Source organism: Indicator indicator, chromosome 14 (assembly GCF_027791375.1).
Source record: "Indicator indicator isolate 239-I01 chromosome 14, UM_Iind_1.1, whole genome shotgun sequence".
Taxonomy (NCBI): domain Eukaryota; kingdom Metazoa; phylum Chordata; class Aves; order Piciformes; family Indicatoridae; genus Indicator; species Indicator indicator.
In genome coordinates, this window is record NC_072023.1 from 17,278,923 (window position 1) to 17,306,741 (window position 27,819).

The 27,819-nt window shown below is 43.5% G+C and overlaps 2 protein-coding genes across 2 annotated transcripts; one reads left to right on the top strand and one right to left on the bottom strand.

Annotated features, from left to right (window-relative positions):
* The first annotated feature begins 1,469 nt into the window (after positions 1-1,469).
* Positions 1,470-27,710, top strand: LOC128971503 (T cell receptor beta chain MC.7.G5-like). The gene is made up of 8 exons (XM_054387083.1): positions 1,470-1,512; positions 3,922-4,216; positions 17,193-17,196; positions 20,738-20,795; positions 25,284-25,619; positions 25,988-26,005; positions 27,093-27,199; positions 27,681-27,710. Exons 1-8 carry the CDS (start codon positions 1,470-1,472, stop codon positions 27,708-27,710), a joined length of 891 nt encoding a protein of 296 aa, XP_054243058.1.
* On the bottom strand, positions 6,387-9,778 carry LOC128971458 (trypsin I-P38-like). The gene is made up of 5 exons (XM_054387021.1): positions 9,739-9,778; positions 8,902-9,076; positions 8,170-8,423; positions 7,270-7,406; positions 6,387-6,536 (listed from the first exon to the last, which is right to left on the bottom strand). Exons 1-5 carry the CDS (start codon positions 9,776-9,778, stop codon positions 6,387-6,389), a joined length of 756 nt encoding a protein of 251 aa, XP_054242996.1.
* Positions 27,711-27,819: the final 109 nt, after the last annotated feature.

Sequence of the window (27,819 nt, forward strand, 5' to 3'; positions counted from 1 at the left end):
CACGTGTAACTCTCCACTCTCTTCAGTGTGGAGCCATGGAGCTCTGGGTTTGTGGAGAACCTCTGCTGTTTCCTAGTGTCTGATCTAGCCACTTGCTGCATCCTCTGCCACAAGATGGCTGCCCTGACTTGCTGACTTTTCTTTATCTTCAGTGTCACTGAATAGTAAAAGAGAATGGCAGTCCCTAGCAGAAGCTGATTCTCAGGTATATTTTCACAGTCCACCAAAGACATAAGCTGAGAAATCCTTCATGCAGTGTGAGACATAAGCCTTGTCAGGGGCTCTCCAGCTCATGCTGCAGCTGCCATGGAGAGGGAGATGCTGACACGTAAGTGAGCTGTGCAACTCCATGGTCTCCACCTGCTGATTCAGTGCCTCCTGTGTACAGTTTTTTTCATGCCTTTCAGTAACCTTTCTTCCTTATACTAACACTGAATTCAGTGACATCCCATTTGCCTTCTCTTTCACAGAATCATTATATGGAAGCACCAGCAGGCATCCTAGCCCACTTCCACTTGTTTATACTTCCCTGACGCTAGGCGTACATCCAGGCACAGAGTTCAAGAGCTCCTGTGAGGAGGGGAAAAGTGTGGCCAGCAATGCTCACCACGTTGAAGACCTCTGTCTTTTGTTGTCTGAGTTCCTTTCATCCTTGTCACTCTTCCATCTGTGGATCCCTATGCTCATTGGTTTCCCCAGGTAGCCTGTGCTGAGTTTGCCCTGTTCAAAAGGTCATTAAACATCCTTCTGAGCAGCAATGCCTGAGGTGCTGCGTAGAGGATACCAGGGGCCTGAATCTGGTGAGGCTGTGAGCAGAGCAGCAGAGGGGTGTCACTGGTAGAGCATGAATGAATGAACTTACACTGTACAGCTGCTTTCAAGACCCTAGTGCTCTCACCAGCTGCATTCCAGCACCACCCCACACACAAGACATGCCAGCAGGCAGAATGCTTGTGCTGTTTTAGTGTCTTTCCTTGTCCTGCCTCCCACTTATGTCAATTTCTGTGCACAGAGAAGAAGACCCCTCACACAGCTTGGGGGAGAGGGGGGTGTGGTATGTGTAAGAATGAGCCATGGGAGAGACCATAAATGCATGGGGAATTGCAAGGGACCTGTGTGTGTTCTTCATCCCTCATTTTCCAGCTCATTTTCCAGGGTCTTCAGAATGAAGCAGGGATCTTTCTTTCAGCATTACTCTGCCTTGCACACACTCCCATGCAACCTCAGCACAGTTCTGGCCATGCAATCCACTCATCCTCTCCCTGTACCTCCACCCCCATCTCTGCAGGGTTTTTACCCTCCTGTGATTGTGTGCATCATCCCCACATGTTCCCAGCCAGCCAATGCTTTTGCACATTTCATGTCCTGCCCAGCCCCAGTATGTTTCACCCTCACTTAATACTTCCTCTTTATGTGTCTCTGGGCAACTACAGAAGGTGGGTCCCTGAAAGAAGAGGGGCTTTTCCCCCATGGTTCCTAGCTGGTTCTTTGTGGCCATACTGGCCCCTATAGGTAAGTGAATCCATCCCACCCCTGCATACCTACATCGAGTCCACTGCTGTTGTCCCACCTGTGTACCCAGTTGCTGGCAGCGCTCTGTTCCCCAAAACATTCAGTGCCCAGGCTGGGCAATGAATGAGGTGGGCAGGAATCCCTGAACCCTCCTGCGACGGCTGCCTGGTTTTGCTTCTGTGCACAGTCTCCTGGATGCTTTTTTTGGACAGAAACTGCCTGGGAATGTTTCCTGCCTATTGAAGATGGATTGTAAGTTCACCTGCTGATCTGAAGAGCTGTGCCATTCCCTCCACTGCTCCCCAGCCTGTCGTGTTGCCTCTAAGTCTCTCCTCTACCACACAGTGCCTAGTTCAAGTTTTTTCCATTTTTAACTTCTTCCCAGCATTTCTCCTTTTCCATTCCAGCACTGGCTCTGGAACAGTCCCCAGACACAGTGATACGACAAGACCAGTCGGTGAATCTGAGCTGTTCCAAGAAGAAATCCTCCAGCACAGCTATGTACTGGTACAAGATGCCTTTGGGGAAGGACTCCAGGCTGATCATAGTGGCTTCTGCACTAGAGGGTGTTAAAGCAGATGTTGAGGAGAATTTCAAAAGCCATTTCAAGAGCAGCGAGATACAAGGAGACAGGATAGAGCTCTTGATAGAGCATGCCTTCCTCAATGACTCTGGCACCTATTACTGTGCGGAGAATGAGGCACAGTGGCTGGGCTGCTGAGAGAGCTGAGCGCAAACCTCTCCCTGCACAAAAGGGACCTGCTTTTTTCCTCACAAATGCTGCATGAGGCAAGATGATTCCTTTCCACTCATTACCTCCTCTGCTTTCTAGCCTTCCCTCCATCCTCTTGCCCGGCCTTCTCTCCTTGCTGCCCCTTTCCTCCTTCATTTAACTCATTACATTATATTCTTACAGGGGAACATCTTCACTGCAAAGCCCATGACAACTTTCAGCAGTCAGGCACTTGCTCTCTTTTATGGGTTAACCTTCCCCTGCCACATGTTGCTGGGCCCACAGCATGGGCACAGGCATGCAGAGGCTCCATCTGGCCTCTGATGCACAGAACCAGGGTACACAAACTGGGAGCCTTACTTCCTGCCTGCAGTGATTACCCCCAGCCTTGGGTTGGTGAACAAGGCTGTGCCTCATGCAGAGAAGACAGATGTTTTTTCCAGCTCTGTCCATTCTCATCCTTCTGCTCCTGTGCAGAATTCTGCAAAAGGGAGATGAGCAGTCAGCTCTTCTCTTCTGGAGAAGGCTAAGTCTGTACCATCACGTCCCATGGTAAACTTGCTGCACGGTGAAGTCTCCCTAGAGGTAGACCCAGTACCGAGCCAAAGGTAGCCTTTTCTCTCCTTGAGATCTCCCTTTGGAGGAAAAGAAGAGCAGTCACAGAAATCCTCTCTCCCATGATACAAACAGACACCAGGATGAGCAGTCAGCAGTGTTTCCCATACCTGGGCAGCATAATGAGGGGCACTGGGATAAGCTGAGAAGATTCCACATGGCAGCTTGCAGAGCAGGGAGTCTCTGAGCGTGAGGGTGTCTAGAGGGGAGACTCAGCACAGACACAAACATGCATTTCTGAGTTCTCTTTCTCTTCCCTTCATTTGGTGCCTCTGTGCTGTGCACGCACTCAGGCAGCCCCATCATGCTCCTGTGATAACACTTTGCCTCCTGCCCATATACACACCCACACATACATACAGCAGGAAGTTGGTGGAGCAGGATGCGTGCACTTGATGCCTGCATGCAGATGCCACTCCCCACTGTTCTCAGCCAGCCAGCTGCTCTCACTCATTGCCCTGCCCACCTGTCCACAAGAGACATCTCTCTTGCTCAACCTCTCCTCTTCATGAATCTTCCTGCCTGTGTCATCACCACGGGCAGGTTGCTGGAAGGAGGTGGCCTTTCTCCATGGTTCTCCAGTGGTTCCTTATGACCATCCTGGTGCCTGTTGGTAAGCAAGTTTCCCTTCCACTTGAACAGCTGCACTGGAGTTGCTGCAGCTCCCTCAGCTGTCTAGCCAGTTGCTGGCAGTGCCCCATTCCCCAAGACTTCCAGGAAGAGGATGGGCAATGAACAAGATGATCTTTTCCTCCACCTCTTTAGTCTGAAAATTCTACAGATCTACAAAATTAGGTTTTTTTGGTTTTTCTTTTTAAACCCATCTTAATATTTCAGATGAGAGTACTAAAGGAATTATTTTCCCAACAAATTTTCTGTTTTATTTGAAGCTGGTTTGTGGAGTTTTATTTCTCATGCATGTCTCTCTCAGAGAAATGGAACACTGTCCCATAGCTTGCTGATATCATTAGCCACCCTATCCCATATCATGCTTCAAAGAAGTGCTTTCATGCCCCTTTCAACATATTTCACTCCTCCCATTGCTTCCCTTCTCTTTGCAGGCCAGGCACTTCAATCGCCAGACATGGTTGTCCGAGTGGGAGACTCTGTGACTCTGGACTGCTCCCAAAAGACAAATGCATTCTTGACCATGTACTGGTATAAATTGCCCATGGGGAAGGATGCCACCCTGCAGTTGGTTGTATACTCAATGGAAGGTGGCACAGCAGAGATTGAGAAGGAATTCAGAAACCGCATCCAGAGCAGCGGGACGAAGGGCAGCCGCTTATCTATGAAGATAGATCATGCCCTACTCAATGACTCTGGCACATACTTCTGTGCTGAGCAAGACACACAGTGACTGCAAAGCCAGAGCAGCACAGCACAAACCTTTCCATGCAGACAGGGATCTGGCCATAGCACATGCACAACCCCGTATTTGACAGTACCAAATTTCTGCTCTTGCCCTCCAGCCCTGCCTGCATAAAGTAAGAGCTGGTACAGTCTGTTTCTCTTCCACTTGGCTCTAATTTTTTTCCTATTCTATCCCACCTCAGAAACACCTTTTGACCCTTTTTACCTATATACACTGCCTAGCCTCATTTCTCTTCTTTCCATAGATTTCCTTTCACTTTACTGCTCTACTCATTCTGTCCCTTTCTCCTGTGTCCTCTCTCTCACCTATTTCTCTCCTGGTTTCTTATGTTTAAGCATATTTTTAAAACATGCCTGTTTTTGTCCAATCTGTTGAGCTTCACAAAACTCTTATCAGTTCATTTACCCATCTAGTTGAGGTCCCTCTGGATGATAGCAGTCTTCCCAGTTTTGCATTGCCTGCTGGGGGTGCTCTGTCCCATTTTGCAGGTCCTTAACAAGCACGTTACATACTATTGGCAAATCAGTAACATAGCATTAACAACTCAGCCCTGTGCTACACCTCTTGTGACCAGCCTCCAGCTGGACTTCATGTGCTGGTTACAACCCTTGGAGCCTGGCACTTTGGTCACACACCTTACTCCCCACTTATCTAGCCAGTATTTCATCAGAGTGCATATGAAGAAGTGATGGTGAGAGATGGTGTCAGATGAACTCTGCACATGTCTGTTGCTCTTTTTAGACAACACAGAGGAGAAAACAACTTTGTAAGCTACCTCTTTTCATGGCACAGTCCACTGCAGGCATTAGTGATGCTCTAACCATGTAAGAGGGGAAGTCCTATGAGGATATTCCATCAATCTGAAAATCAGGAATGGCCTAAAATCTGGGAAATGGAATTCTTCTTTACCCACTGGAGGCCTTAATGATTTGTGAGAGAAAGTGACAGAGGACTGAGGCTGATTCCAGACTGTTCTTCTCAACGTTCCTGTCTGCCATATTTCAGAATGCACTAATGATAGTATTTCTTTGACCCTATTTTCATCTCATTATTTCTTCATCATATGCTCTCCTTTGTCCTCCAAATTTTTTCTCTCCTTTCTCCTAACATACCAGGCAAAGATATCAACCACCCCCAACTTACAGTAGTCAGAGAAGGATACATGGTCAGGGCATCACAGGTCAGGGCATCACAGGTCAGGGCATCACAGGTCAGGGCATCACAGGTCAGGGAATCTGTGTCTGTTAACGCTCTCAAATAAGAATTCTGTCTCCTGATGGAAACACACTGAAGGGAAGGACGCTGGGCTAGAGCTCAGGGCTTTTTCTGGAAAGGGCAAATACTGAGAAGGGATTCATCCAATGCTTCCAGAGCAATAGGACACAGAGCTACGGTCTGACCCTGTTTGTACATTGGGCCTATCTCAACAGTGTTAGGAGATACCTACCTACACATCCCACTGGCAACTTTATCACCTTTTGCATGGACTTCCAATTTCAGTGCTAGATGGGGTCAGGAGGAGTTAAAAGCAGAAGCCAGGAATATCCATGTCCTTTTGAATCTTTCAGGATAACCGGGCAGTCCCAACACAAGCAGTTAACTGAGTAGAATGGTGTAGACAACAGCCTCAGTGGCATAAGTACAAGAAGAGAGCAAGCTCTAGCAAGAGGTTGTGCCGTTCACCAAGAAGAGCTTTTGAGGAGGTTCCACTAGGGACTCTTCAGTCATACCTTTGAGAGTGGGAGTGGGGGCAATGGTGAGCGCTTGTGTGGCTGCCTGCTGTTTTCTACAGCAGGAGTGTGCTGCCTGCAGACTCTCTCAGCTGCTTTAAGCAGTTTTGTAGCCCCTAACTACATGCTGATAAACAGCAAAGATGTTCTGCTCCAGAAATGGCTGCATGTGTCTGACGGAAATGTCTGCAAAATGGTCCAAAATCCTGCCAGCTGAGAGGCACTACAAATATTAAATATTTTGCCCAGAGTGACATTCCCTCCCTCTGTCCTCTGTATCTCACCCTATGGAGGTACCCAGAGATATGCTGCACAAATAAGTTGTGTCTGAAGATTTTATTTTTTTATAGTCTTGCCATGTCCTGTCCTGCAATGGAAAAAAATGAGGAGGAGGAAAAGGAGGTCACAGAGTGAGAGTGTCTCAGTTGGCAGCAATAGTTGATTCGATCCAGGAGACATAATTGCAGACCTTGGTGTAAACCCCAGGGTAGCCTTCCCTTGCACATCCAATACCCCAGGAAACAATGCCCTGGAGCTGTCCGTTGCAGACTACTGGACCGCCAGAATCGCCCTGTGCACATGAAGAATGAGGATATTCAGCAAATGGTATCAGTGTAAGTGATGAGCAAGAACACTGCAGAAATTCAAGGGAGCTCCACTGTGCTTTTCCTACACACAAATTGTACAAAAATTAATTTCTGATTGCCACTCTATGCCTGATGCTTCCGTACCTCACTTGAGCTCCCAGTGCACCACAGCTAAGGACGAGTAAGGTGCCTGGTTCTGATGGATGCAGTCTTGGCAGACACTTAGCGTGTGGATGTGCATCTTAAACATTATTCTACCAAAGAGCTCTGTGGGGACACACTCATGTGAAATGAAGAACAATTGCCAGGTGTGCTCCTTTTCCAGACTGGATGAATCTTGGAATACTGGCTCTTCATTTCTCAGTGACTCCAGAATGAACATTTGCATCCTAAGCTCTAAAGTTCTTGGAATTACTATTGACTCTCTAGTGCAGCACTCCAATCCCTTTTCAAATAGCCTAAGGGGCAAGAGGTGGCATAGTCTGCTTGTGGAGATTTAGGGCAGAGGTATTTGCTTCCTCAGAAAAGGGCCAATGGCTAACTGAGGGGAAAAACCTAGCCTCACTCAAGAAGCAGCTCTCACCTGAAGTCTCCCCTGTTGATCATAAAAACAACATTCAGCTGCAGAGAGTATTAGTGGATTCTCCAATAGGATGGCTCCTCTACTGGCAAAAGACAGGAGAGAAAGCTATGGGAAAGGAGAGGCAGATGTTTTACCTGGCAGGAGTCTTTTCCTCCCTCCAGGAATCCGACACATATCATGTTGTCTGTGATTTGCCCAGGGTAGGCTTGGGAGCAGGCACTTGCAGAGAGTACAGGAGCCTTCAGGCACTGCAAGTCATCTGGGAAGTTACCTACAAGAAAAGGAGGAGAGGTGGTTGATGACATCTTCCAGTTTACTGGCAGAAACATAATCACTAAACATGCAGTTTGAGTGGTCTTTTGTTCTCTGAACTGGCATCACAGCATGGATTCCTTTTGTTTAGATGGAACAGCTTCTGCCATAGGACAATGCCCTGTCCTACCCTGCAGCTATGTGAATTTTTCAGATACCTGGAAAACTATCGATTGGCAAGCACAGAGCTAAGAGCTACTCTTGTGGCACAGATGCTGGGAGGAACCGAGGGCCTCAGGAAAACCACCATCCCCTGCAGCACAGGCTTAATTGTCATCAGTGCATTAGACACCAGTCGCCAGCCAGACCTCTGACAACTGGTGTGAGAGAATGGAACTGTCCTGCAGGAATTTTAGATCCAGTTGTGGACTTGGACCTCGTTGGCGGAGAACCGACAGCCCTGTGGATCTTAGTTGAGTGCTTGGCACTGTGCAGCTACCTGTGCCAGGCCACAGAAGTTGTGGCAGCAAGAGGCTGCTGTTGAACGGAGCATGGATGACTCGAGTGAGTCCAGGTTTGGAACACCAAACAAGAGGAAGGACTTTGCAAAAGCTTGTCTTTAAAGCAGGTAAATGAATACTGCCCTACACAAATGGATCACCCCAAACTCTCTGTCCCACAGCACTTCTCTGTGCTTAGGCTGTACTGCTTGGACTTAATTGTGAGGCCCTAGAGTGTCTCCAGGGCCCTCATGATGCTGTACATTCCCAGAGGCTACTCACTGCCGCTGCTGAGTGTGTTGCCCCAGCCAGAGATCAGGCATGTGGTGCCTGCTGTCACACAGCTAGTAGGCAGAGGAACTGTCTGGACAGCTCTGTTCAGCTTGGCTGGTGTGGCAAGCTTGATGAGCATGATGTCATTGTCCAGAGTCCAGCTGCTGTAGCGGGGGTTCTGGATGACTTTAGCTGAATTAATGAACTGCTGAGTGGACTCCGTGGCTGCCAAGTTGTTTTTGCCGAGCTGCACCTGGATACGACTGCAGAAGAGAAGGAATGGCCACATCCATTACTGCTCCTGACAGGGCATGGGCAAGCTCCCTGCCACCATAGGCACTCCCTTCACCACTGCTGTTGTAGCAGCTGCAGGTGGAACACATAACAGTGCTTTACTCAAGCATTCTGGAAAAGGGCAAACTGCCTTTACCTTGACCACATTTGTCTTCCTGTTCTGCACTGACTATCTTTTACCAAGAGTAGTGCCACAGCCCATACCTGGCTATGAGATTATCACATTGCCATTTCAGAAAGTGCTCTGCATGCACAGAAACACTTGCAGGAGTGGAAAAGCCCTTCAGATGCCTCAGCCCAGCTTCCTGAATGAGCCACCCATTCCTTGGTTGTCCCCTGTCACGCCGGAGTCACTTACGTATCTGGATCTCAAAGCTCGGAATACCTGCTGGCAGGGAACTGGAAGAAAGAAGCAGGCTATGGAAGCAGAAATTTTATTCCACTCACGACTTGTAGCAGTGAGCAGCTGAGAGGACCCACTGGCTGCTGATGAGAGAACCTCCACAGAAGTGATACCCAGAATTCAGGGACACCTGATAGGGAACAGAGTTCTTTGCACAGGTGTAGCCTCCCACGATCTTGTCATCATCATCATCATCATCACCGCTGATGGGATAGGCAACTGGGAGAGAAGAAGAGGCACATGTCAGCATCTGGCATAAGGAATCCTGTGCCCCTGTGCCTGACTGAAGCACCTCACTTGTAGGCTCTGCTTCCACAAAGACTCAGAGTAGCAGTGGTGGGGAAGTCTAACGGACACTCATTTGCTGCTCCCTAAAACAATGCCATCAGGGTTAGAAGCAGATGGGTCTCACACACCTGCATCTCAAGCACTGGCTGCTAGTCCCAGGGCGTCTGTGCCAGGATGCTGCCCGCAGTAGCGGTCGATAGGGGACCGAGTGCAGGTACAACACAGGTCTGCAGTGGCATTTCCTCGGCACGCTCGCCCTCAGCTCACACATTTACAGCAGCTCCAGGACTTTCTGGGCCTGGGCATTATCTTTGTATTTCAGAGTCCTTAAGAGAGAGGCAGTCTGGTTTTTTGAGGCTATGGCCATGTTTCAGCAGTCCTGCATCAGAAACCCCTGGGAAGGGATTCATTCCTCTTTCTGTGACACGAGTGGTGATCAACAGGCAGCAGTCAAAAGAGGTTGTAGGCTCTGCCTTAGAACTTGTGCAAGCTGCAACTGAATTTCACTTTGGCAGCACCCACTACCTTGTGAGTTTGCTCAGAAAATGAGCTTCCTTACACACTGCAACAACAGGAGTGAAAAACATACTCACCAGCCACACCCAGAAAGGCCAGCAACAGTATGTGCTTCATGGTCTGCACACGACCTCAAGCCTGGAGTGGTGGACTGCAAGTGTGAGCTGCTAGAAATACACTTTCTGAAACGGCCTTATCTCCCATCCAAGGTTTTTTCCAGGCAAAAAGTACACACTGGAAAATTCAAAGATCCAAATGTGGGCAATTAGCAGGCACTGGTAGAAAGTACAAATAGCATATCAGTTAATCATAAACCTTCCTTAGGATAGAGAGCTATTTTAAAATTATTTCAGAAGGCAGCCTTCCCTTTGGAATTATTTTTGGGCTTTGGAAGATCTGTTGTTGCTGGTCTGCATCATTCTTGCAACTTGGAGGTCATCCAGCAGACAGACTGTTTCAGAACAGCTATTCAGGCCTTCCCGTGAGAACTGTGAGGGATGAACAGACTCCTTTGCATTCAGGTTGTAATTGGAACACCTCCTCCCATCCCCTTCTCTCCTCCATTCTTTCTTTTAATACAACAAATCTCTACATGAAATGTAAATACTCTCTTCTGCTCAGTGCTGCTGAACATCCCACTGTAAGGGGTTTTTAAGGGTCTTTAAAAGAGATATGCTCCAGCTGCAAACAAGTTTCTCATTTCATGCCTCAGAATGCTGGCAGCTCCAAGGGCACAGAAGGGAGGAGGATTGGTGAATGGGGGGCACCTGTGTTAGATGTTATCAAAGGACAAGCAGAGGCAGCTGGTCTTTCTAGAAGTCCATGCTCCTAGTCCAAGTGTTTCAGTCAGCTGTATCATCACTGAACTCAGATACAGTAAATAAATCTGTCCAGGCTGATGCAAGATCATGGGAAGGGGAAACCTGGAAAAACTATGGGCTGGCAGAGAGAAAGCTGCCCAGGAGCATCAAGTGGGAGAGTTTCTCAGGATAGCCCTTGTACTTCTCACAGAGCTTGGTGATACTCTCTTCCCAAGACTGTCCTGCTTTGGAGCAGCTGTTACATTCTACAAAGCTTCTGACCCTGGAGCTGTTCACAGCTGTGCAAACCTTCCGTCACACCCTAGGCATTTCAAAATAAAAACCAAAAAGGCTCTCAGTCTAGCTACTCTTCAGATGGTAGCAACATGATAGGCAGTTCCTGAGAGACACACTAGAGGTCCTGAGTTACATGTTCCAGAGACTTCCTTCTTTCCAGACAGTGTACGATGATTTTGTGTTTCCTAAGACACAAAATTTACTCTGTATAAAAATCTTCATCCTGGGATTAGCAATCCATTCTAATGGATGTGACTAGATGAGAATGTACAGCCCAGCACAAATCATTTTGCCTTGTCTTAGAGTTCTTAAACAGCAAAATCTTAGGATTAATTCCCAGTTTGTTTCATTTCTCATCACATCTATGACATAGGTTCTCTCTTCAGGAGTTGAAGTCTGGTTACCACTAGAAGAGAAGGTTTTTAACAGGTCCAGCATAACAGACAATAAACTAAAAATCCTGTAGTGTCTCCATGCACAAGACATGTTGGGGTCACTTGAAGAAATTCATCACAGCAGCGGTGCCCCATGGAACAGACTCAGCATGGCCCACAGAAGTGTCTCAAGGTGTAGCATCCTAGTAGTAAAGGGAAAGGGCAAAATGTCAATAAATTCAGATGGTGAACAAGCAGAATCAAGACAAGACTCCCATGGAAGATAAAAAGAATAAGTTGTGAGGAGTAAAGGCTAAAAATTATGCATCAAAAGAAAATCTGTGTCAAACCCATAAATGAATGTGAAGGTAAATTTTGCCAAACTGCTCTATTGACTTTCAAAGCAGCACAAAAATTCAAAGAAAAGTGAAAAAATATATGAAAGATAATAAAAATCTCTAGTCTGTATTGTCTACATTTTCCTGACAAGTCACTGAATCTGTAGGATGTCCAGCATGGGGGTCAGCCTTTCTGGAACATGACTAAGAAATAATTTCTCCTGAGAAAACCTTCAGTAGCAAGAACTGGCAGGGACAAAACTGTAGCCATTGTCAAAAGCCTATTTATCATGTGCTAAGTGCCCAGGACACTGCAGATCATACAAAACCTTTATACATCATACAGAATATCTTTTCTTTCCTGTCCGGGAAGGAGCTATATCCTCTCAGGTCATTTCTGTTTTCTTAAAAAAGTGAGATAGGGAACCTTTACTACCCACATCTTTGAGATTCACACTGCTCTGAATCATGTATAACCTTAGGAACTCAGCCTTAGAGCTAGAGGAAGTACAATACCACCAACTCACAGACCGACATGCCTTTTCTACAGGTATATGAAGATCAAAGGAAGATACGAATCTCTCCAGAGCTTCAGAAAAATACAGGAGGGGGGATATCAACAAAACAAAACACAACAAACCCCCCCAAACAAACAAAAACCAACCAACCAACCAACCAACCAAACAAAAACAACAAAAAAAGGAACCTGATTATGTACCAGTCCATGGGGTCAGAGCAGATGCTTCCATGAGCCCTGAAGGAACTCGTGGCCAAGGTTGCTAGGCCACTGGCTTTTGCTTTCAGGAAAACAGGCTGGCAGAGATGCCTTGCCTTTTGTAATCCAAAAGTGAATTAGAGGTCTCAGGAAGGTTAAACTGCAGGGAATATGCTGTCTGGACTGGAAAACTGAAGAAATGAAGATGTGATTAATTGTCACTTTTTGTTCCTCCTGCTATCCTGGTCTATCACCTTTGCCTCTGTCTAAAATAAGTTCTAAGTTGTGAGGTATCATCTTTCAGGAATTAAGAATGTCTCTCCAGAATGAAACAGTATCTATTTGCATTTACTGGAATAAACTCTTCTGGAAAGATGGTCACAGGTGTAAATCTGTCCAAAAAATAATCTATGCAGTCAGCATCCCCATTTTCTTAGCTGGGATCCAATACTCACACACATATAATGATGGAATGACAGAAAGTCCAAAATTCATCCAGCAATGGACTGGTCTGCAAGCAATTCCAGATTTTTGTCAGGATCTCAGAACACTGCCCATCTTGTGGCAAGGCTAAAGCAAAACTTACAGCCATATGAACACTTAGCTTTGCCTTTCATGGCTCACATCAAAGGTGGACAAATTCTTTGTTCTCTGCCCCATCCTGATGTGAAAATCAGAACAAGGGGAGGAGCATCAGTCTCTAGTCTCTTCTCTCTTAATTCACAATGAGCAGTAACACACTGTTCTGGGACAGCTAATGGGCCATGCTGGCTGTTTTGCTTGTTCTTTTATCTGGTGAGATAGATCCATCTGCAGCATGGCTCTCCTTCAGGCCATGCAGGGCTGATGTGAGTTAAAGAACCCTTTTTGGCTATCATCTGTACTTCTTCACCTCCTTTTCTCTCTTTTTCTCCTTCACTTATACAGGTCCTGGGGTTGGAAGTCTCATCCTACAGTGGCCAGAGCAAACCCTTAAGAGAGCTGGAGACACTGTGGACATTTCCTGCTACCAGAGTTATACCAGGCTTTCTTACATGTTCTGGTACCAGCAGCCTCCAAGAGACAGTATGAAGTTATTAGTCAGTACTTCTACATGGATGCAGAACTCATATGAGGAAGGCTACAGTGAGACCAGGTTTAAGATAAGCAGAGACGATAATGATCACTTTGTGATGACAATCAAGAACGTGACATCCAAGGATGAAGCCACATATTTCTGTGCTGCAAGTGATCACACAGTACAGTGAGGGGGTTGTGCACTATGAAAAAAATCTCTGCCTTGCCTGAGTGAGAGATGGGAGCTGAAAAAAGTGAGTGAGACAGATTGGAGAGGAGCAGAGGGAGAGCAGAAGTAAAACAAGGAAGATGTGGGGGAATAGAACCAGGAGGTTTTTCGGAGGGAAGGGGGACAGACAAAGCAGTGCAGCAGCATGTAGTTTCAAAGACAAGAACTTTTACAAATGCCAACCCATAGATCAGCATTAAGAATTGAGGCACCACTGATAGGGCTTGTGAAAGACTGCAGATTGGTACTACAGAAGCACAGCCATGTTCTGGGCCACCAGTTCCCCATGGACTCCACCATAAGACCAAGAAAAAAGTACAAAACAGAAGAATTCAAGGTTGTGCTACATTGTGATCACCAACCCAAAAGTAGATATGCCCAAGGAGAGAATGACTGGTGTGGGGGGAGAATCCAGCCTCTGATTATGGACATAGAAAGGATGGAATGGATATAGGTGGGACCTGGTATACCTTCTACTGTGGAAGGGTTAGCCCCTTGGCAGCTTTACAATCAAGTGTACCCTGTACCACTTTTTGTTCACCTGCTCCACACACTGCTTAATTGAAGGATGTCTCTCTTTCCTGCCACAGAAGAGCATATAGTTCTGAGCTGCACTAAGGCACCTCTTCACAGCAGGGGCAGAGAAAGAAAACCACACAAAGGTGCCATCACCTGGTGCTCCCATTTGAGGGGCAGCTGAAGGCAGAAACTGCCTCCCATCCTGCCTCTGTCTTCATTGCTTGCAGAGATGAGCTTTTGATGAACTAGTTGCTTTTCAGTGGCGGGCCTGGGGAAAATGAGGGCAGGGTATTAATAGAGTTCTCCCACTTGTCATTCCCTGTCTGTGTTCCTGTTTTTATCATATAACCTATGTGATGGTTTGAAACTTTTTCATTTTTCTTTGCAAAGTTCAAGCAGAGAAAGCTAAAGAGTGTAAATAAGTCACTATTGGGTGTAAGAAAGCAAAATAATGATTGTTCAAAACACTTTCATTGGATAAATAGAAATGTTTAAGAACCACTACTCAAAACAAAGTAGGGGCAGTTGGGGCAGTCAGGGCAACTTGCTGGGCTGTCTGGCTGCTGCTGCTTCTTCTCTTCTGGCTGAAGATAACACACTGACCTTGGCGAGCTAAGGTAACAGCTACTTTGCTTTTAACTAACTCTGCTTTCTGCCAGGAGGCTCTGGGGGGAGGAGGCCCCTGGGAGAGAGGCCCCTTGGGAAAGGCCCCTTTGGGGGGGAAGCAAAGGCAGCTTGGTTGTGGTTTTCTGTTGATTGTATATATTTGTAAATGGTTATGAATTGTGTATATTTGTACATATTCATTGCTTGTGAATACAGCCTTCATTTGCTTCCAGTCTGAGCTAGCCTGGTTATTGTTGGTGTGGGGGGAATTTCAGCTCACACTGATACAAACCTAGGACTTACCTTTTCTTTGAAGGCTAGGGAAATATGGATGCATGACAGAAACTCGTGTTCATTGTAATCTCACCCTGGCAGCTGCAGCGGAGGAGGACAAATCTAGTTGCATCCCAGTTCTACCCCAGTCCTCCAAAGACATTTCTGAAAGAATTTCGTACATCACTCCTTGCACATGGTGGTAGCCAACATTCTTTTGACTCCAGAAGCTGCTCAGTGATGGGTGCAACAAACCATTCATTGTTCCCAGGGAGCATTCATCGGCTCCTTAGAACACTCCCAGGTCCCTGATCTACTTGCTGTTAGTATCAGACTATAAACACACAGCAGGAAGCACTGAGAAAGCATTGTCTGTCACATAGCAGAGACACAGTAAGTTCCTTATTCTCTTCAGCCTCCAATCTTATATAGAGACATGACTGGTGATCCAAAATCCCTGTGAAAATTTTAGGAGAAGTAGTTAATGTTGGAATCATTAAGGAATGTAAACACCATGGTGACAGCTATGGGAGAGACTTCTGGGTGACTTTTTTTCAGATTTGCTTTTATCCTCTTTTCATGAATTACCAGTTCCTAAAAATCATAATAGTCCTAGCTCAGATCTCTTGCATAAAAATGGAAATTAAGGTTTATCAGCTCTAGGGACAGAGGAAGGATCCTTTTCTACTTCTTCTCTCCTCAGCATTTTTTAGTTCAGAGTGCCAAATGCAATTTTAATGCTCTGTGGAAGCAAACTTATCAGTAGCCTTCAAGATTTCTCAAATTAATGAGCTGGCTATTGACTGATCACAGCTGTGCAGTTTCCAGGTGGTAGTAGAAAACTACAGGGGTCTCTAGAGGTCATTGATATCCTGATATTCTGCAAAATTCTCTATTCCAGCTCTGAAGTCCATGTTTTTCTTATGCAGGAATGACAGTACAGAGAACCTTGTGTTCATCATCCAGTACAGACATGGGTTTGGGAGCAGAAGATGAACACTTGGGAAATAATATTGTTCTTCAGTGGAACAACTTGCATGCAAATCAATACCACCTAACAAGCAGCTTGAGTAAGCACAGACTGGAAGAGAAGGGAAATGAATGTAAGGAAATACACATACCTTTAAGTGTATAGCATAGCATCACAGCATATGGATGTGTGTTGGATCTAGCTGGGTTTGAGTTAACTTTCTCCACTGCAGCTCTCATAGTGCTGTGCTTTGCATTTGTAGCTAGAAAGCTGTTGATAACACACTGATGTTTCAGGTACAGCTTAGCAGAGCTTGCACAGCATCATGGCTGTCTCTCCCAGTCTGCCCACTCATCTCACCCTGCTTCAAAGGCCAGCAGGCTGGGGGTGGGCAAGAAGTTGGGAAAAACAGAACAGCTGACCCAGTCTGACCAAAGGGATATTCCATACCATATGATGTCATGCTCAGCAATAAAAATCTATGGGAAAGGAGGAGGAGAGGGGACATTTGTTATTAAAGTATTTGTCTGCTGGAGCAACAGCTGCATGCACCAAGGCACTCCTTCACAGGAAGCTGCTGAACATTGTTTGCAGGTGGGAAGTAGAGAAGTATATTGGTTTTCTTTTGCTTCTGCATGCAGTCTCTGCTTTTCTTTATCAAACTGCTTTTATCTCAACCCATAAGTTCCTTTTCATCTTATTTTCTTCCTTCAAGGAATGTCTAAAGTTTTACACAATTTAACCACAAAGCCTTCTATGACATGGAAATAAAAACCAAATGAGCATCTTTCCTCTCTTAATCTCCCTTTCACTCATTTGAATTCCTGGGCTGCAATGCCTTTTCTTTTGACAGGTTACAGAGGGATAAAGTGGGACAAGGCTGGTCTCTGCTGGCATATCCTGGAAATTGTTTTATGAACAAGCTCTGAGGAGAAGTCAGCATCACATTATAACATTCCTTCAACATTAATACAGAGGTGATTTGCTTGGTTTTAAAACACTACATGGAAGAGAGTCTGTTAGTGACAGTAAGGACATTAATGAAGCTGTATACTGGAGCAGGAGAAAGAATAATCTTAAATTAATTTTAGTAGAATAGTCTTAGACCCTGAATAAACAGTGCTGAAATCAGAGGTAAACTAAGACCAAGGCAGGCAAATAATATCCCACTATTAGCATTATTTATGCAGGGCCAGAAAAACAAAATCCTAAGCGTATTTCTAAACACAATTCAATTTAATCAAAGATAAATGTCTGTAGCTGTTCCCATAGTTAATGACTTAAGCACACAGTTTTGCTGTTGTAGAACAGAGGAACACCTGAGATCACCTGTTCAGTATCTTGACTTCTGTAGACCTGTGTCTTAGTCCTAAATGTTCCAGGTTAATTGATGTTTCTCATTCCCTTCCCTGGGACACTAAGGGTGATTCCCAGCTGAACAGGCCATAGCAGAAATTATGGATCCTTCTGTGATATCTGAAAACAAGAAAACATAATTTGTGATTTTCCTAGTGGAATTAGATAATTTCAAAGGATTGTCCTCTGCTGCCTTTTTTTTTTTTTTTTGGTTAATATAAAGACAGACTGAAGCAAAACCATTAAAGAGCAATAGAAACAAAATGTTTACTTCTGTTGCTGACTATGTGTTGACCTGTAATGTAAGAAGATTAGGCTGAGATGGGCTGTTTGTTCACATGCCTCTTTCCCTGGATTGCTTCAGTTTGTGCTGGCACACACTGTCTCACTGGCATAGATCTTTCCCTCTTGGGAGCTGCATCATACCTGGACAAACCTATGAGGGGAAAAAGATACAGTTCTGTGTCTCCAATTCGTTATATGTAAAAGAGGGTGATAAAAGTATCCTGCTACCAGTCACCACCAGTCCTTACCCTCTTCAGACAATTTCCAAAAGGAAGGCACATTTTTACTTTAGATGAAACCTTTTCATACTCATGGTCACAGGCACTTGGGAGAAGCCTGTACTTCTGCTTCCTGTAAGAGGGCAGTCAGAGGAATACAAAATTCAGAATCCAGCATCCTACTTCCTTCTCTTTCAGAGCAATTGTGACAAGTGCAGCACAGACCAAGGAGGACATCCAGGCCAGGCTGTAACCAGAAACACTGGTCTGTGTAAAGCAAGTTGCTCTCAATGCAAACCAGTTCCTGTGGGCTCGAAGTCTGTTTATCACTCTAAGACAGAAGTAAAGAAGCAGGGAGGAAAGCAGCATGAACACCCTTGTGAAGTTACCAAGTCAAAAATAACTGCATTTAAAAGCAGTTAATAACATTTTTTAAAATTACTTTTATATATTGGGAAAAAATGCCAGGATTATAAATTCAGGGTTAACAGATAGACTGTCATGGGACTGTCACACAATACCAGCAATGACAGAGGAAGGATGTGGCCTGTGGCAATCTCTCATGGTGACTGGGTGACAAAAGCAGGAGAGAACCATGAGTGGGATTGTTTTTGTATGAGGTTGTAACGTTGTGGGGACAGGGGGTACACAATGATACATTCTCCAGGAAGTCTTTACAAAAACCTCTATGGGCATAAGCCTCGTGGGAGTGCTCAGACAGCTACAGAGAATTCTGCAGCACAGCAGTCATGTTCTGTCTTGTTTTTTCTTGACAGATCTATAATGCTAGGATTTGTTTTCATTGTCTGAGAACCAAGTCTGGCTTCTCTAGAAAACACTGAAATAATTTTCTGCTAACCAGATTGACTGCAGATGCACCTAAGACCTACCAGAGTGTGTGAAGCAGAGAATCAGTTTCTTTCTGATGTGATAATGTTTGCAATAGACCACAAAATAGTTCTTTGTTAAGGTGATAGAAGTGTTAGAAAAGGAATTCTGACAAGTAGCAGGTCTCACTTTGAGGCACTACATAAAATGTGTTGAAGCTCTTCACTACGTGAAAAACAGGCTGGGCAGCCAGGACCAAAGAGTGGTGGGGAGTGGAGATAAGTCCAGTTGGCAGCCAGTCACAAGTGATGTTCCCCCAAGACTGGGGCCAGTCCTGTTTAACATTTTTGTTGATGATCTGGGTTGGGGATTGAGTGCTCCCTTAGTAAGTTTGTGGCTGTGTCATGGGTTCAGGTGGCTGAATCAGCTGACAAGTATTTAATACCATACAGACATCATGCCCACTGTAGGAAAGGGCTGGCTGGGGCAAAGTATGGTGGGGCTTGGAGTTCAGACTGTGGCATGAGATGCTTTCTGTTTCTGAGGGCTTCTTCCAGCTTCTGGCTTGGGGTGTTGGTGTTTTCTGCTTTGCTCTCTGTTGGCTTGGATGCTGCCCTTTTCCACTTGCTGGCTTGTTTGCTGATTGTTTTTGCTGGCTTTCCCCGTTTGCACGTTATTGTACATTGTATTATTCTATTAAACTCTCCTTGTCTCCACCCACAGGGCTTTTTGTGTACCTTCTGCTCTTGATCTGTGTGTGGGAGGCTTGCTTGTGTAAGTGGTCTGTTGGAACTCCACCAGCAGCTGAGTCCTAAACCAGAACAGGATGACACCAAGCTGGGTGGAAGTGTTGATCTGCTCAAGGGTAAGGATGCTTTGCAGAGGGCCAGGCTGGATCCGTGGGCTAAAAACAGTCATATGAGTTCCAGTAAGGCCAGGTGCTGGGTTCTGTACTTGGGCCACAACGACCCCCGCATCACTACAGGCATGGAGAGGAGTGGCTGGAAAACTGCTCAGCAGAGAGGGACCTGGGGGTGTTGACTGATAGCTGGCTGAACATGAGCCAGCAGTGTGTCTAGGTGGCCAAGAGGGCCAGTGGCATCCTGGCCTGTATCAGGAATAGTGTGACCAGCAGGACTAGGGATGTGATAAGCTGTACTCAGCACTGGTGAGGCTGCATCTCTAATACTGTGTTCAGTTTTGGGGCCCTCACTATAAGAAGGACATTGAGGTGCTGGAGTATGTCCAAAGGAGGGCAATAAAATGGTGAAGGATCTAGAGAAGAAGTATTAAGAGGGACAGTTGAGAGAGCCGTGATTGTTTAGCCTGGAGAAAAGGAGGCTCAGGGGAGACCTCATTGCTCTCCACAACTACATTGAAGAAGATTGTAGAAAGGTGGGGGTCAGTCTGTTCAACCAAGTAACAAGTTATAGAACAAGAGGAAATGGCCTCAAATTGCACTAAGGGAAGTTTAGGTTGGATGTTAGGAAGAATTTCTTCTTTGAAAGGGTAATCAGGCATTGGAATGGCTTGCCCAGGGAGGTAGTGGAGTCCCCATCCCTGGAAGTATTTGAGAGTCATGTAGATGTTGTGCTTAGGGATATGGTTTAAGCAAGGACTTGCCAGTATTAGGCTAATGGTTGGACTCAATGATCCTAAAGGTATTTTCCAATCTAGGCAATTCTGTGATTCTATGATTTAGTTTAGTTCAGTGCCACAAAGGCAAATGACCTATATGAAAAAGCACATGACTGTGACAACCACAAAGAAAATATTATTTGGTTATTAACCACAGCTTACAGAAATGAAGTCTTCACAATGTTTAGAGGACAAGACTGACAAGACTCTCTAGTTGTAAAGAAATTGTATTTCTAGACAATGGCAGCCTCTACTGCTTTGGGAACATCGGAATGGTTTTCACATCTTCCAAGTAGAATTGCACATAATATCGATGCGGTAATGTGGAGACCAGAGAAAAGTTGTAAAACAGCTTGAGGTGAAATGCAGGCAATAAAAAAAAGTATCAAAAAACTCTGGGAAACACTTTAATAAATGCTACAGATAATGCAATGAGATTTCAAGCTGGTTTTCTATGAAAGACCTTCAGAGAGAGACTGAGGGACCATTTGGATTACAGATACAATGAACACTGATTAAGCTTCTGTTCACCAAAGTCAACTGCAGCGCATCCCTTTGCTAACTTCTGATGCAGCACTTTGTCATGGTGAACAATCTCGTTTTCGGCAGTGGCACCAAACTTACAGTAATAGGTAAGAATTTTTTTTATTTTTTCTTTTAGAGATCACTTCAAATCCCAGGTTTTCTCTTTGGAGAACTTCATTTCAACCTTATTCTCCCTTTCTTTACTAAACTGGTGTTTTCCTGAAGCGCTAGTAACCCAATCTCTTTTGGAGAATAGACTAAGTTTAGTACCTTAGGCAGGGACACACAGTTGATTTTGGAGAGCTGAATTAATGTATTTTCAGTGAATAAAAAGTTGTCCATAGAAAGAATTGGGATGAGGAATGCCTTAAAAAAATATGTACATATCATAAGTACATTCCCTTAGTAAAATGACATCTGCAAAAGACACTATTTCCCCCAAGCAGAAGTGTACATTAGGACAAGTCAGTGAAAGGCTGACTTATCCTCAGCTCTGGAAAGAGCTGAGTTACATTTACACTTTGGACAGGTCTAGAAAACAAATTACTTTGTGTCTACACACAAGTATGTATTATCTTAGATAACTGGGGAAGACAAATTGAGTTGAAAAAGGGAAGCCACATATAAATGCTCAATTTTATCACAAGCAACACTAGCAGCTCTCTGCAGCTGTTTAGATCCTTGTTCTTACAGAAAAAAACTCTCCAAAGCAAGTTTCTTTCCACAAAACAGATTTGTCAGAATGGTCTCTCCAAAGTTAGGGGAACACAAGACTGCTCCTAAGACTTTGCTAAGTGACAGTGGTCTCTTCCTCTCATTGTATTGCTCGTGGAAGAATTGATGCCTCAGGCTTTTGTATCACACTGTTTCACTGCAGAGTAAAATTATTACAAGTGACAAAATTCAATCCTTATTAAAAAAAAAAATCAATAATCAGCATTTTTTTTTTAAATCCAGTGTGAATCTGAGGTACCTGAGCTGGTCCCTCATCGACCATAGTAATTTATACAGCTAGCTTTAATAATCATGGCTAAGAGAACAAACAGAATAAAAGCAGAGAATTCATTCCAGGGAAGAAGAAAGGGAGGGATGTTTAGGAACTGCTACCATGGGGACAGTTGTCTAGGATGCTGTGTTACATATTACAAACTATTTTGTAAGTAAAACAAACAAACAAAGACATTTATTTCATAAGAGAAGAAAGGAAGAAATTAAGGAAATTAGGCTGTTTAATTGAAAATACGCAGAGAAAATTAGTCTGTCTGCATGTGGGAAATATTTTCTAACAGTGCTCCAAGATAAAAAGATAAATACCCTCTAAAGAAATGGTGACAGCTGCAACAACCAATTCACCTAAGCCTGAAGCAAAAGAGGTATTTCTGAGATTGATCTCACCTGCTTAGGGGTGGTGGTGTTCTCCTACAGACTTTTCACTGGTTCTTAGGGGATCATAAATTAATGTACTTTGTGTTTCTTCTTTTGCTGGTAATATATGAGGGGAGGGTTAGTCAGCAGCTTTGGCTCAGAGGACTGAGAGGAGAGGAGAGGTTTTTCTGCAGCTTCAAAGCAGTGTGAATAATGAAAGACTGAACTTTGGCAGTGGGACAAAACTCACAGTCCTAGGTAAGACAGAGTTCTGATCTTTGTGATATGTGTGATACTGGTTTAGGGGCAGGAGCATTCTTAATTAACAATAGAATAGTCATGAAGGCAGGATTAGTGCTTTATTGGTTGCTTAGTAAAGTGAGACGTGCTAATATGGAAGTGCAGGGTTTGAAAGTGCAAATTTTGTGTCTGTTGCCTTTGTCCTTTACTGGGAACTTCGTGAAGGGAGAAAGGAAGAAATAATTCTGTTTCCTTCTGTTCTCCAAGAACACACCTGTGCAACAATCAACAGAGTATCTCAGAGGTAGACTGTGGATTCTTGTGTCTGATGAATCGGGCAGGGAATGAATATTCCTGCTGGTACTTTGCTCTCATGTCTGTAGCTGTTAGGCAGGCTTTTTAAAGGTGCTTTGGTACGCTGGCTTCCTCTACAGCCCTTTTCACAACTTCTGATTATCCAAAAAGACTCTATTTTTTTTCCCCCATGGATTTTCTTCATTATTTCTCTTTTTACCCAGTTACTTTCTTTGCCTTCTCTCCTCCAAGGAAAAGATTCAATATCACTTATATCCAAATTAATAAGTTTGATTTTAAGTTTGATTTTAAAATGAGAGTAGGAGTGAAAGATAACAAGAAATCATGAAACTGACCTTGTCATGATGGGAATGGAAGAATTGTAATACATTTTCACTTAGGTGGGTGAAGAATGTGTGACAGAGAATGTGTGAGTTTGTGCCAGTGTCTGCCATGAATGCTGTGGCAGATCAGAACAGAATGGGCTGTTGATACAATTTTTCTGATTGTTTCTACTTGTCTTTGTACCAGTTTCATTATTCTAGTTTAAGCATGTTCATTCAGTGGTTTTCTTTGTCTTTCCAGTAGTTTTATTGTTCTTTCTGTCTGCCTTTTTTCACTTGCCTTCCTCTTGGTGGTGTGTGTGTGTGTATATATATATATATATATACCACCAATATATATATATGTCTGACAAATCTCTCTTAGTTTTCTTTTATGTTCTCCCTGTTTCCTTTTCTTTACTCATTAGCAATTTGAGTTTATGTCAGCAAAACTTCTAAGATAGGTAAAAACTTCATAAAGCCAAGTGCTTGAAGAGAGCAGTGAGAGTGATCAACTTCTCCTCATAACCATGGGAAGGAAAACAGAGCAGTGCCAAACCTTCTAAGGAGCTACTTCTATTATCCAGTTTCCTCTTCTGTATAAGCTCACACATTTTCATAGAGGCACCCCAAGTGATCTTTGTAGAGTAACCATTGACTATCATGATTAAAGCTAAAAGCTGAAAGCAAACACTAGGACTTACAGGTCAATATCTTTGCAAGATACAGGTTTCTGCTAATTCTCTCCACTCTAGAAAGGAAGGAACATCTACAAGTGCCTTCACATTATATATATAAAAAAAAAAAAAAGACAAAAGTTGTCCCTTTCACTCCATAGTTCTACTGCATTTCTGTTTGTATTGCACTCTGCAGACCTGGTGGGTTTATCATGCTAGATGAGGAAAAAAGACATACTAAAAAAAAAAAAAAAAGACAATGGCTTTTAGGGTCACTGCTTAGCTTCTGAGTAACATCTCAATGTTGTCTTGTATATACTTTTGACTGTAGAAGTCTATTGCCTTTAGTCTTATATGTAGATACTAAAACACTTTAGGACAGGGAACAACTTTTGGTTGTGAGTGTATAGAATCTTGCATCATTTTGGGAAGATGCGTAATCCGGGATGAGGGCTTCTCATAGTTAGAATAACCTAAATAATAAGTAACAGGGAGAGATATTTCATCATTTCAAAAAAGTTGTTGAGCAACTTAACACCTGAAGCAAAACTTGTCCTAGCTAGATTCAGCTTACCTACGTGGCGTGTTCTTCACTTCAGATAGTGAGAAAGATTAACTCCTTCCTTTCAAGTCACCTCTTAGGGGTGGGGTGTGGGCCCAAACCAGTTGACACAAAGAGGTATAATTCTGAACACTGCAATACCCATCATGTCTTATTACATTTCCAGGCATGTAATACAGTCTGTGGAAGATGCTTACGTCTTATAACACAGACTCTTATTTATTAGTACAATATTCCAAATGCAGGCACTGTTGGGTACTTTTCTGCCTACTTGTCTGTTCAGCCTTGTGTCGGTGTGAGCTGAAATTCCCCCCCCTACCGACAATAACCAGGCTAGCCCAGTCTGGAAGCAAATGAAAAGCTGTATTTACAAGCAGAGTCTAAAATCTACAATGAAATGCAATGAATATGTACAAATATACAAAATTCACAACATTTACAAATATATACAATCAACAGAAAAGCACAACCAAGCTCCCTTTGCTTCCCCCCAAGGGGACCCTCCCGAAGGGGCCTCCCTCTCCCAGGAGCTTCCCCACAGACCCCCCTGGACAGAGAAGCAGAGTTAGTTAAGCAGAAAGTTGTTAACTTAGCTGCCAAGGTCAGTACGTGTTATCTTCAGCCAGAAGAGAAGAAGAAACAGCAGCCAGACAGCCCAGCAACTGCCCCCACTGCCGAACGCAGAATGTGCAGAGTGCCTACTTTGTTTTGGGTAATGGTTCTTAAACATTTCTATCTATCCAATGGAAGAATAACAATCGTTATTTTGCTTTCTTACACCCAATAGTGACTTATTTACATTCTTTCACTTTTCTGTTTTGAACTTTGCAAGAAAAAAATTAAAAAGACAGTTTCAAACCATCACAAGCCTATTTTCAGCTTTCCTATTCTTTTGACAGAGAAAATGCTAGAGATTTCTGCAGCTGGACCTTTTATGTATCTGTGCAATGAGTGCAGACAAATGCTTTCAGTCTTCTGGGGTCTACATATCTAACAGATAATAATTACCTAAAAGACATTGGTTAAAAGGCCAGGTGTATCAGGAGTCGCACAGCACAAATGCAGAACAGTTTCAAAAGCTTTCTGACTGAAGACAATAATGGAGGCTCTGGGCCACATTGCTTTGTGTTTCAGGGAAGAATGATGAGATCATACCTCCAGCTCTGGCCATATTTTCCCCATCAAAGCAAGAGATCCAACAGAAGAAGAAGGCCACTCTGGTATGCCTGGCCTCTGGGTTCTACCCTGATTACATGAATTTGGTCTGGAAGGTGAATGGTGCTGAAAGGACAGAAGGGGTTGGAACAGATGAGTTTTCCACACAGAATGGAAGTACCTACTCACTGACCAGCCGATTGAGGATCTCAGCCTATGAGTGGTTCAACCCTTTGAATAATTTTGAGTGCATTGCCACGTTTTTCAAGAATGGAACCCTGGGATCAGCACGCAAATTCATCTACGGTGATGCTGGTGAGTAAAAATCGTGTATCACCACGCTTTACAAACTAGAAATCACAAACCAAAAGGGTGTGGGCTACAATGTGAAACACATCTCTATCCAGCTTCCACATGGGGTGTGGTTATGACACAAACATGTATGTAAATATGTATGTCCCTCCGTATTCCTGGACCTCTATATCTGTATCATGATGTATCTGTAGTTTTTAAAAGGTTTCTTCAGAATTTCACTGAGAAATCCCAATATTGTAAAATATATAGTATAATAGATGATGTGGTATAGTAAAATGAGTCAGATAGTGTATTGAAAACAAAACTTCTAAAATTGGTGTTCTGTTTGCATCGAAGACAAAAGTGACTTTTAGTTCATTTTTTTTCAGGTTGTACACTCACGGAAGGTATGTGTGTCTTCTCCCAGGTACAAAATACCTGTATGTTTTTTATTTCCATTTTTACTGATACCAAGTACAAGGTGTGTTTTATTATACAGAATAAAATAAGTATAATAAATATAATAACTTCCACTTCCTCATCTAAGTAACTTGTATGTTAGGTTTAAGAAAAAAAAATACTTTGAGAGTATTTTAATTGCATGCTGCATGTAGCTATGTTTTGGTTTTCTACCTCTTTTTTACAATTCCCTTTAGAAATAACAAGAAATTGTGGAATCTTATTGTGGAATGTAATTAGCTCTTTTTGTCATCTCTTCCAGTCCTTAATACTACCTTCTGTTAGGAAGTTGCTTGGTCAGCCATGAAAAAAACCAGTCACATTTAGTGTTTATAATATCAAGATTCAGATTCCAGAATTCTGACTGTTTCTCAGTACGAATTTCAGAATATGTCTCATTTTACAAGTCACATTCCCCTCTGAACTGTAATATCTATATTAAAAATTAGGTTTCCTTCCTCCTTGTATTCATATTTACATAGTCTTGTTTTTCATCAACTTACTTAATGCTTCAAGAATCTTAAGACTGATGTCTCAAAACTACTGCAATCCCTTAAGAGTGAAAAATCTGCAAGAATCAAAGTTCTAGATACTATATTGTTCTGGGCTATGTGAAACTTCCCTGATACATCAGCAGTACTCTCAAGGTCACTCTCATTGACAAGTGTATAAAATTGATAATCTGTGATTCAGCTTAATTTGCTAAGAGGGAATTCACATAACAGCCTAGTTTTTCAGTAGGTATGGCAACACAATGTTTAAACATTGCCAACCAGGACACGTTGAGTTTTTTTTTTTTTTCAGCATAAAGCCGGTCTGTGTCTTTCCTAGACTTGCTTTCTCTTTTGGTTCTTTAAATCACAATGTCTTTTCCCAGCCCTTGCTGTCTTGTGTCCACAGAGCCATCCATTTGACTCTAGTTCCTTTGTGCTCCTTAGCTAAAGACTTCAAGGGCTCTTATCTGATTAAAACTACATTAGATTTAACCTTTTGTGGCAATGATACTTCAATACACAAATTATGTTTGATTTGCAGAGTCCTATTTGCGGTATGGAAATTCTCTGAAGCTCACTTACCTCATACTCTGTGGCAAAGCCTTGCTCTATGCAATTTTGCTTAGTGCTCTGCTGTGGACAGTCAAGGTAGGTTAGTGTGCTACTCAAACTTCAATCTTGCCCAACTAGTACAAGTGTCAGTAGATACAGACTAAATCTATTCTTAGCTGTGGGGTTGCTCTCCAGGTTTTGAAAAATCACAAGTGATGAGCTTTCCGTTATTGTTTTTCCAGAATTCAAAGCAAATCAGTGAAATCTATCAGGGAAATTCCTTCTCGGAATATTCTTTAAACAGACACTCCCTTGGTACAAAAAAAGGAGAGAAAACAGAGAGGCAACACAGTCAATTCTGTTAATGCTCTCAGGAGACACAATAGTTATGACACTGATAAATAAAGTCTATTGTTTTGCAGATTGATGTATTTGTTCCTTTTGTGTGGTTGTGTTTGCTGTTTTTTGGGGGCTTTTTGGTGGTGGTGGTTTTATTTCTTGGCTTGTTGGGGGTTTTCGTTTGTTTATTTTATTTTGGTCTGGTTTTATTTGTTTATTCTGTTTTATTTTCAATTAGGTTGGTGGCAATTATAAAGAGAATAAATGAAGAGTCCTCTTCATCACATCAATCAGGAACACAGCAAATTTCTACCTTTCCATAGCAAAGGATCTATGCTTCTGTCTAAGAACTTCTGAATATTACTTCTTGGTGATTT

Coding starts and splice junctions, on each gene's coding strand:
- LOC128971503 (XM_054387083.1), top strand. CDS start 1,470: ATGGTTCCTAGCTGGTTCTTTGTGGCCATACTGGCCCCTATAG. Junction 1,513..3,921: donor GGCCATACTGGCCCCTATAG/GTAAGTGAATCC, acceptor TTCTCTTTGCAG/GCCAGGCACTTCAATCGCCA. Junction 27,200..27,680: donor CTCTGCTGTGGACAGTCAAG/GTAGGTTAGTGT, acceptor ATTTTCAATTAG/GTTGGTGGCAATTATAAAGA.
- LOC128971458 (XM_054387021.1), bottom strand. CDS start 9,778: ATGAAGCACATACTGTTGCTGGCCTTTCTGGGTGTGGCTG. Junction 7,407..8,169: donor CAACACACTCAGCAGCGGCA/GTGAGTAGCCTC, acceptor CTTTTCTTGTAG/GTAACTTCCCAGATGACTTG. Junction 6,537..7,269: donor GAGGAAAAGACTCCTGCCAG/GTAAAACATCTG, acceptor TCATGTGCACAG/GGCGATTCTGGCGGTCCAGT.